We start from the raw sequence: 10,154 nt of genomic DNA on the forward strand, positions 1-10,154 counted from the left end.
GAACCCTGCCCCCCCTCCAGGGCCGCGAGCCTGCCCTGGCACAAGGACCAGCTCTCCCCCAGCGCGTCCTTCAGGGGAGCTGAGACCCCGCATGCGGTGGCCGCGGGCAGACTAGGTGCTAGTAGGGACTGGCGGGAGGACGGGGGCACCAGTGGCTGTTGAGCAGGGGCATGAGGCGTACGGTCTCTGAATCCGGGCTTCTCAGACCCAAAATGTGGGGCGCTGCCAGGGGGAACGGACCACCCAGGTCGTGCTCAGGTTGCACCCTCCACATCTGCACTCTGCTGGACCCGGGGTCTGGGCTGGCCCACTCGTGTTCCTGTGCGCTGCCAGGTGCACCGCTTTTGTCAACACCCCTTTGCCCCCAGCTAGATTTGAGGGTTTCACTGACTTTAGCTGATGGTTATGGTGAGAGCATTTGACCTGGCACCTTCCCGGCTGTAACCCCCTGGGAGGGAAGAGTTCTGTAGGTCTGGGAGAGCTTCTTTTGGGCCTTCCTGTGCCTTTCCGTCAAACTTGCCCTGCTAAGCAATTATTTGCTGCAGTGAACTGACTGCAAGGTAGTTTAAAAGTAAAGTGTGGGAAACTCACCGTTTTGTTACATGAGCCGTGGCTCTTCCCACATAGGTAAAACAAATTAGAGTTGCTTAAACTTACTGAAGAGTGAGTCTTGGTGGTGCCCGCAAGTTGTGTGTTAAACTGGAACAGAATATGGAAAATAGTGTGTTTAGTCACTCAGGACTGTATTTTGCCATCAACCTTTTAAGCAAAAGACCCTGTTAAAGTCAACGAGGAATTCTGCCTGAAATGGATGGCATGATATGGCCCTTTGGGAGGATACTGGCAAATAAGCAAATTAAACAGAAAGAGAGCAGCATGTTGTCATAGCAACAGTTCAATTAAATTATGTTACTGTCAGCCATGATATAATTTTCCTGTTTAGAGCTCATGGGACATAACTTCTATTTGGAGCCAAAGTTGAGTTTGTAGCAGAGGTAAACAGTGCCCAGTGCTTCCATGTGAAGTAATACTCCTGTTTATCTTCCAGATAAGTGTCTAGGAAGCACTGTTCTAGGAAGGAAGAATTGTAAATTGTATTGGTTAAGCATTTAGTTGGTGATTATTTATTTATTTTTCCTCCTCCAGATCTTTGTCTTTTTTCTGGATAAAATAATGACTATTCATGTATCTTGTTATTGTTTTTATTGTATACTAGACATTTTACTGCATGAAAGTGATGTTCCTCAGTTTCTGGACTTTTTAATTTTGTTTTTGTTTCCCTTGTAGACTAATGCTTTGATATGTATGAAAACTGAATGTTTTTCCCGTCTTCCTTCCCTGCTTTCTTGCTTGCTTTGTTTTCTGTAGATTGCTTTACTCTTCTGCTGTTGGCTATAACCCTCCTGTTAAATAACACAGACTATTTATCTGACCAAGCTTCTAATTGTTCCAAGTCCTTTGGAATATTATTGATCTCTCATTTCCTGTAGGGCCCCCTGGTGAAGTATCTTCAGCACTGCTGTCACTGAACTTCTCCTAAGGCTGTGGGGGCCAACTGTGTTGGCAGGTATACCAAAAATTAACCCAAGTGCCACTCCAGTTCCTTTGCCTTGCCCAGTCTGCTCTGCTTTCTGCTCCCTGTTCTGTGCTCCTTGCCCAGTTTGCTGTTTTGCTTTCTGCTTCCTGTCCTATCTACCATTGTGCCGCCTGCTCCTCTCAGATTTTAAATATATAAGTGTTATAAGACTCCTACATTCTGATTTCTCCCATGTCCCAATGTATGTTAGAATCCTCTCTGTTTATATGCACTTTTAAGTTTCCTGTTTTTTTAGCATTTATCTTGACCCTTGCTGGACCCTTCCATTTCCGTTCAAAAAGTTCTGTTCAAAAACCTTGTGGAAGTTGGTGGTAATTGTGACTATACTTTAAATTTACTGTTTGCCTGGCTGTGCCTTCAACCACAGCCAGAGTGACTTAATCACAGTGCTGTTGTGTTTTCTTCAAAATTAAGGCAGCTGGACTTAATCTGAAGCAACTGGCCTTTAGGCTCCCAATTTTTTTAAGTTTATATCTTTATTAATGTGATACAAGTGCAGTGTTTCATGATGATTTCTTTCTCACATTATCTTGAAAGAGATTTGTGTTTTGGGTTACCTGTGTGCAGTTTAGGAATTATGCAGAATGGGACATATTGGAATTATTGAAGCATCTCATTGACTAAAATGTTCTTTGCTTTTTCTGACTCTTAAATGATTTTTCTTCACATTGTGAATATATGTTTATGTGCTTCTGTTGTGTGTGTGTGTGTGTGTGTGTGTGTGTGTGTGTTTTTTTTTTTTTTTTATGTAGGGCATGAAACGCCAAATTACTGGCTGGGTAAGAGCTGTCAAACTCTTGTTATAGTGTATCTGACTTGCTAACTAACTTTTTTTTTCTTTTTTTTTTTTTTCTTGTCATCCTGCTTTGGATCTACTAGGAGCCTCTGTCTAAATGGGTCCAGTCATGCCTCCCAGTAAGAAGCCAGAGGACTCAGGAATTAGTGTTTCCAGTGGACTGAGTCAGTGTTATCAGGATAGTGATTTATCAAAGGCACTTCCTGAAGAGGAGGACCTAGATCTCACTTTGCCTGCCATAAGATTAGATAAAGGGGCCATGGAGGATGAAGAACTAACTAACTTGAACTGGTTACATGAAAGCAAGAACTTGCTGAAAAGCTTTGGGGACTCTGTCTTAAGAAGTGTTAGCCCAGTTCAGGACATTGATGATGACACGCCACCATCTCCTGCTCACTCTGACATGCCCTATGATGCCAAGCAGAACCCAAACTGCAAACCTCCTTATTCCTTTAGCTGCCTCATATTTATGGCCATTGAGGATTCGCCAACCAAAAGACTGCCTGTAAAGGATATATACAACTGGATCCTAGAACACTTCCCCTATTTTGCAAATGCACCCACTGGATGGAAAAACTCTGTGAGACATAATCTATCATTAAATAAGTGTTTTAAGAAAGTGGACAAGGACAGAAGTCAGGTAAGCTTGGAATATTAAGACCTACCTGTTCTTAATAAAATCTGCCTGCTAATCCTAACATGTATTCCCGATTGTACTGTAAACTGCATTTTACTGTCCAGTAATTTCAGTTCATTACAGTGAAAAAAAAGAAACCAGCACTAGGATGACTTTATTAAAATTATTGTCTAGACATCTGTAAGAAAGTACTTTAGTTTGTTGGTTTTTGTTGGGTTTTTTTTCTTTTCAGCTGGTGTCTTCATGCATAGTGGTTAAATATTATTTTTAGTTATCATGCTGTGCTAATGGTTTCCAGCTATAGTAGATGAATGTAATCATTATAAATAGGTTGCATGCTGTTTTTGGCTTATACAAATGTATAGTGAGAGGTTTGTTTTATGTAAGATTCCATCTATTCCCCTTTCCTCACTCCCCTTCCCCCTGCTTCCCCCCATTTGAGTTGCTATTTGATGAAACTCTATGAGGTTAGAAGTAGTTCTAACTTTTGGTGATGAAGTGATGGTACTTCCTTACTTACCATGCCTTTTAGATGTTTGAAGGCAGACAGTGCAGGAGTGGCTCCTTTATGAAAGAAGATACAGTTTGGCAGCTGCAAATGACTATTGGAAGTTAAACTGTACTTGTTTTATGCCCATGCAGACTCTGACCTCCACAAGGTGGTGGAGATTTGGAGAACAAATTTTTGCTCCCAAGTCTTCTCTATTGTTACATTCTTTGGTTGCATTGTTGAATCTTCAGCTGTATCTGAAGGGGTGTGTGTGTAGGTGATGGGAAAGGAACATGAACAGAATCCTGGTGGCATTACTATTTCCTGGTATCACTTATTGCACAAATCTGTCCATTACGGGGAGCAGTTGTTGATTTCCAAATGGCGACAGCCTTCACATGCGATAAGTTTGAACTCTTGTCAAAGGTGCTTCTGTATGAATTGGCAGGCTGATGTCTCTCCAGTTTACTCTCGCTCTGTGTTGCCGCAAGAAATAGCAGTGAAATAACTTCACTTAAATGTGTTTTCATATACATAAAGCTAATAGAAAATCTAGAAGGTGCACCCGCTCCTCTCTTTGAAGCAAAGAAAATATATTTAGCTCTGTTCCTCATTTAGTTTTCTATGTGCTGTGATTGTAGCTCAACAGACTATTCCAAAACTAGGCTCTTGCTGGTATGTGTTAACTTTTTCCACAGTATTCACAACAGCTCTAAAGTAGAATAAGTTTTATGTTTTGCAGGAGCTGATGATAGCTCCCTGTCTAACTTTTGTGGATTTTATTCTCAGTCTGACTTTCAGCTGGGGTTCCCTATAATCTACCATTTGTAGCTAGGTATATATTATGATTGTGCCTAAGGTTACTGTTGTTTCTGAACTGCATTATTTCACTTAATAAATTGGAGTTGGAACTTCACATTCAGATAGATATAAAACAGAGGAAGTGTCACACATGTTGTAACCTTTAAATCATATCGTAGACCATAAAATATCTAACAAAATAGATTTAGATGCAAAATGTATTGGAATTGAGTTGTGCTTAACTATTCCATTATTGCTTTTTTCCCATTCTGTTCTTCATCTGTTTATGAGTTGATGATTTTAATAATTACTTCCTTGCCAAATGGAGCTTTCTTTTATGTATGTCTGTCTTCATGGTAATTGCTTGTCTTGTCCCAGAAGTAATCGTCAGTTTGAAAATGGAGAAGCTGAGGTTCCTCTTGCACAATGCCTGACTCTCTAGTCGCCCACATTTCAGTGCTTGAGATCATAGTATGTAGTAAAGTGTATGGTGGTGTTCAGTTGTCTTGAGTCATACGTTTTGGCAACTAGATTTTGATCTCTTGAAGCTGAGATATCTAGGATCTACATAGCGCTGTCTTGCTCCCTTCTGGTTTCTGAGCTCTTAAAAATGCCAGCTGCCCTGCTGGTAATGAATAGTAATGTTATTGAGATTCCATTGTCCATTTTAAAATGTATGCTGAGTAAGGTTACTTAAGTACCCTTCTGGGTTTCTCTCCTCTGCCCTAGGGCAAGGGATTTGGTGCCTTGGGACCTGCAGACTTGGCACTCGTTAATTACAACTTCTGACTCAACTGCTTTGTCACCAAATTGTAGACGTGGTAAACAGTAGGCTTTACCTGTTAAGCTTTCCGTATAAGGAGTTGCAGAGTTGGGTGGAGTGTCTTAAAACAGGTCTTTGACTGTCTTGCAAAGACTGTTTAAAATGCAAATAATTAATTACAGAAGAAGAAATCCTTGTTTTAGAATCTGAAAACTCCCCTTAAGAGTTGTTATGACTCAGGACAATGCTTTTTAGTTTGTGGTGAAGCACTTTCTGTGTTTTGAGTTTGTATTTGTGTGTGTAAAAGTAGTTTAGTTTAGCAAATGGCACATCCTGAAATGTTAACAAGGCAAGCTCCAAAACATGCGGAGTGTGTGTTGGGTTTTTTTAATCAGCTTCAGGAATTGCAGGCATTTGCTAGTTGATGTGTGTTGACACATTGTGAACAGCTAGAAGCTTTTTCTCTCATGGCCATATTTCCAATGTTTATGTTTATACAGTCTCTCAATAACTGTTTTTTTTCTTTAAAAAAAAAAAAAAAAAAAGTTCTGTGGAGCAGTTAATTCTTCTCTTGAATCCTTTTGGAATATTAGCTTGCAAAGTCTTGGCCTCTGTCACTTTTTATACTGATGTGACTAGAGATGTGGTGTTGCAAGGAAGGACAAAGTAAAGGGTCATCTTAATTGTGTCACCTGGCTGACAACTTGACTGAGTTCTGTAGCTGGGTGGGTGTCTGAAGGCTGTTACTGCTGTCTTGTATTCTTTCTAAGCTTTTTTTTGTTAGCTCTTAGGTTGTTTAGCATAGCACCATTGGTTAAGCATTTGGCAAGTAGCCAAATAGATCTCTGCTTAAAAGTAGTTATAATGATGTATATCTGCAACCAAAGAACACGTGGATTTCAGGGGTAGAATGAGAATGGGATACTTGAAGGTGTGTGCATATCAGACCTTTTATAACTTGGAAAAGCCTCAGGTTGTCAAGTGTTGGTATGGAGCTTACTCCTTGTCCAGTCAGAATCCTGTGTTTTCCAGAGGGGAACTTGGCAGGAGTAGAACTGGTCAACATGATTTTATTTTTTGGCAGATTTCACAGTATCTTTTACTGCTGTTATATCCTAGACAAGAGCTCCTTCAGATTGTCTCTGTCTCTAACTTTGTGTGTTCAAGGTACAAGCTGCTCCTGTGATCCCTTTATTGTGGAGACTTGACTGCTTAAAATAGTACCATGTGAACTGGACCAGCAGGAGCAACTTGTCTGAACCTTTCAATTTTGTGACTTGTTTTCAGGGATAAATATGTTGTACTTATTTGCCCACAGCTGTGTGTGTGTGTGTGTGTGTGTGTAAGAAGGATCTATAGGCCGCATCACTGAAACTTTGAAAAGATGCAAATTTGCAGGTTTTAGTAGCAGGTTTTAGTATAATTGCATGAAGGTTTTGAGTGGTGGGAAAGGACCTTTTATCTGCTATAGTACAAAGACAAGACGTGTTCAGACACGGAGTAACAGCAGTGATAGCTGTATGCTGATGGTGTGACACATTGTTAGTCTTACTAATAAATGCTTTTTAGATCAATACAAGTCAGGATTAAAAGGTGTATTTTTTCTAGGATGCTGACCATTTGGAGAGAGGGTGAGGTGTCTCAGAGGGAAAATGCAGAGTACTTCATAGGAGAGAACCTCTTTTGAGCTTAGTTTTAATAATGGTCAGCATATAAAATGTCACCTGGTCCTAAGTGCAGGAGTTACCTGGCTCAGTTTCTACTGCCAGACCTGTGAATTCAGTGGTCAGAGTAATCCCATTGTGAACACACAGATTTATTAAATGGCCTCTAGTGTGTCCCGTTTAGTACAACCTGCTAGCCCATGACTTTTCTGACTTCCCCACCATCTGGTCCTTGGCTATAGAGAGGAATTTTTCTTGTATATGCATCTCCATAGCAACAAGTTTGCAGTTGATATGGAAAGTAAGCAGTTGCCTTAGCAACAGAGTTACTGATGTGGCAGCTCCTCTGCTTTCAGGGAGAGAGCTAAGCTAGTTCAGATGCATTATGTAGGTTTGCTGTAATGATAGCTGTGCCCACTAGGCTGCCGTCTTAAGGGAGCATTTTTGTCAACACTTTGTTGTTGTAACCCCTATTTTTTTTCAGGGATTTCCATGCTGGTCATAGGCACTTGCACTTTGAAAAAAGGCAAGACAAAATCTTGGCTGCAGAGCTTGTGATTCCTGTGTACTCACTACAAACACAAGCTTGCTTCATTATTGCTGACAGGTATATGGGAAATACGTTTACTACATTAAGGGTTTTGTTTTTAATCCTCCAGTCTCAGGTGATGGGAGTTGCTCACTAATCCCAGTGATGTTGATCATCAAACCAATCATGCCTGTACTCCACTCTGCTACTGATATGTCCTCCTTTCTATTTTTTGCTTCCTTGAGTGCTCATCCTAGCATCAGGTCTCCTCTGTAGATTGGCTGTGTGAGAATGGGGAAGTGCATGGTAAACCTGAGGTGGGGAAGGGATGTTTGCAGTGCCAGGAGATGTCTTCAAATTCAAGAGCCCTGGGTGTTTACTTTTTGGCTAGGTACAGGCATTTAGAAAGCCTGAGGCAGAATTGTTCTAAGTTACGCAGTTGTCTGTAAGCAGTGTAATTTAAATTAGTAGCAAACAGATGAAACAGTTGTTCTTTGGGGGGACAAATCTTAGACTGGGTTCTGCCATTTTTAAACCAATCTGTGTGCCAAACTTCTGTTCTGTTCTGTTTTCTGATCATGTATACTGGTAAAAGTGTAATGTCTGTACCTGGCCCTTGGCTGATACTGAGAGGTCATGTGGGGAGAGGAAGAGCAGGCCTACACATCAGGACAAGCGAATGTCATGCCCATCTGCTGTAGAGTTTATTTAAAGGCATATTCACATAACAAGTTATAAACATTAAACTGGGATTCTCCTTCAGTACAGGACAGTGCTCAGCCCTGAGATGACCTGCTCCAAAGTTGCTCTTGTTCAAAATGCTTGCCCCCATTTTCACTGCTTTGGTTACCTCTTGTCTAATAAGTGTCTGGTGGAGGCACTGTTGAGATGGATCTTTCCTGTCACTAATGCTGAGCTGTCATAGTGGTTTGCACTAAAACAGACAGATTGCTGGGACCAGGAGCTTTGTACCACCTTCTTTGCACTGTGAGAATCAAAGTGGGGTCCCATTGCTAAGAAACAGTTGATTTGTATGGTAGGGGAGAGGATTCTTTACTGGATATTTGATACATAAAGTGCCACCACATTAGGGATAAGATGTTACCCAGAGTGGGAGGAAAAAGTCTGTTTCTCATTCATTACTTTAAAGCTAGTTTGCATATAGACCAGTACTACTTGCCAACAGTGGCATTTCTGGCATTACTTGTGAAGAATTTCTGCTGTGGTGAAGATCATTGACACTCTACTGATGGTGACAATCTCCTGCCCTTAATAGATGATTATCGTCTAGCCTGACCAGGATAAAAGTGACTGTTGAATTTAACTAATTCCTGTGTTGAGCCCATCATTTTTCTGGCTGAGCTAGAGCAGTGGTGCTCAGCCTTTTGGCCTTATGGGCCAGATGAGTGGGGCTGACCAGTCCATGGGCCAGTTGGAGCCCCATGTCAGTATTGGGCACTGCTGCTTCCCTGCCTTGAGTACTAGGAGCCTGGCACTGTCCCCTCATAATAGGATTGGTCCCTGCAGGCCTGGTGCCTCCTCCTCCTCAAGTGCACTGGGATATTCTAAGCCAGGGGTCAGCGACCCCTGGTACGTGTGCGGAACGTGGCACGCAAGGCTGTTTTGCTCGGCACACCACTGCCAGCCCGGGGTCTTGGCAGCTGCTGTCAGCTGCAGAGCCCAGGCTGCTCCCAGCAGGTGGCTGGGAGGCTGCAAACCTTGCTGCAAGCAGACTGGGCTCCATGGGCTGCTACAGCTGGGAGGCTGCAAACAGCTACTCCAGGCTCTGGCATGTCGGCACTCCAGCACCTTCCAAGGTAGGCATTGTGGTTTTTTCAGCTTTCTGGCCAAAAAACGTTGCCTACCCCTGATCTAAGCCCTCCTGCCTCACATTCTAGGATTGGTGCCCAGGAGCCTTATGCTGCCCCCTCCTGGCCCCCTACACCCAGATTGGGGCCTGGTGCCACCCTTGCCTGGCTGTATTGGGTGTAGGACTTGGCTTCCCATAGGTCCAGAAATTTGACAGTGTTACTACCACTGTCAGGCAGGCTGAACATTCCTGGATTAGAGCATATCTCTTAGGAAGATATCCAATCTGGATTTAAAAATCCCACATGATGTGGGAGTAGTCTAAGTCCAAGATAAGCTGTTTCAGTTGCTGATTATTCTATCTGCTAAAGTGAATGTTTCAAGCTGCCAGGACTTCACTAATAATAAAATGCTAGAACTACTCACTCTATTCCTTTAAGCTTGCATCCATGACATCTATATCCTCTTGCCCTTCTATTTGACAAGGTCATGGACCCAAGAACAAATTAGGCTGTGGCAAGTCGTGATGTCCTGATTTTTAAAATGCTGCAAGCACGTGACATGACCAGTAATAATACACTGTCCAAGAGCATTAGATTTCTCTATGGCTGAATTGGGGCTAAATTTGTTTTGCTTTCAAGTGCCTGCCTTTCATTGCAAAGTCTGCTTACTCCTCATGCTGTCACAAGGATCCCCTGTTTGGCAAGGTACATGTCTAACTCAGCTGAAAGTTACACCCCTTTGAAACCAGTGGGCATTTTTACATGCGTTTCCAACATGGTGCTGGGCGCTTTTAATTTAGCGCTCATTTAAAAGTGCCCGTGTGTCGCATGTATCAGCAGCACAGTGTAACCATGCTGAGAAAATGGTGGCGGTGCACTTTGAACTAATGCACATTGAACACATTTTAGTTCAAAGTGCACTGCCACTGTTTTCTCAGCATGGAGGTGCTCTGCGCTGCTGATACACATGACGTGTGAGGCTGCCATAGTGTATCAATTTACGCACTCCCGCAGACTTGATTAATCGAGTCTGCTCCGATGCGCTGGATTTCCAGCACAGTGGAGC

The 10,154-nt window shown here is 42.4% G+C and overlaps 1 protein-coding gene and 1 long non-coding RNA gene across 5 annotated transcripts in view; both read left to right on the top strand.

Annotated features, from left to right (window-relative positions):
• The window catches only part of FOXN3 (forkhead box N3), a 415,590-nt gene that overhangs the window by 141,820 nt on the left and 263,616 nt on the right, over positions 1-10,154 (top strand). For all 4 annotated transcript variants that reach the window (XM_019518676.1, XM_019518678.1, XM_019518679.1 and 1 more), the window contains exon 2: positions 2,477-3,033. In XM_019518676.1, the coding sequence (XP_019374221.1) occupies positions 2,491-3,033 (543 nt within the window). In that variant the 5' untranslated portion in view covers positions 2,477-2,490. The remainder of the gene's footprint in view (positions 1-2,476; positions 3,034-10,154) is intronic.
• Positions 4,650-10,154, top strand: part of LOC109298540 — a 25,963-nt gene continuing 20,458 nt past the window's right edge. Inside the window, exons 1-2 of the long non-coding RNA XR_002097640.1 lie at positions 4,650-4,660; positions 7,188-7,194. This is a non-coding gene — a long non-coding RNA (uncharacterized LOC109298540). The remainder of the gene's footprint in view (positions 4,661-7,187; positions 7,195-10,154) is intronic.

This window comes from Gavialis gangeticus, unplaced genomic scaffold (assembly GCF_001723915.1).
Source record: "Gavialis gangeticus isolate Ggan-Ray unplaced genomic scaffold, GavGan_comp1, whole genome shotgun sequence".
In the NCBI taxonomy this organism is placed as follows: domain Eukaryota; kingdom Metazoa; phylum Chordata; order Crocodylia; family Gavialidae; genus Gavialis; species Gavialis gangeticus.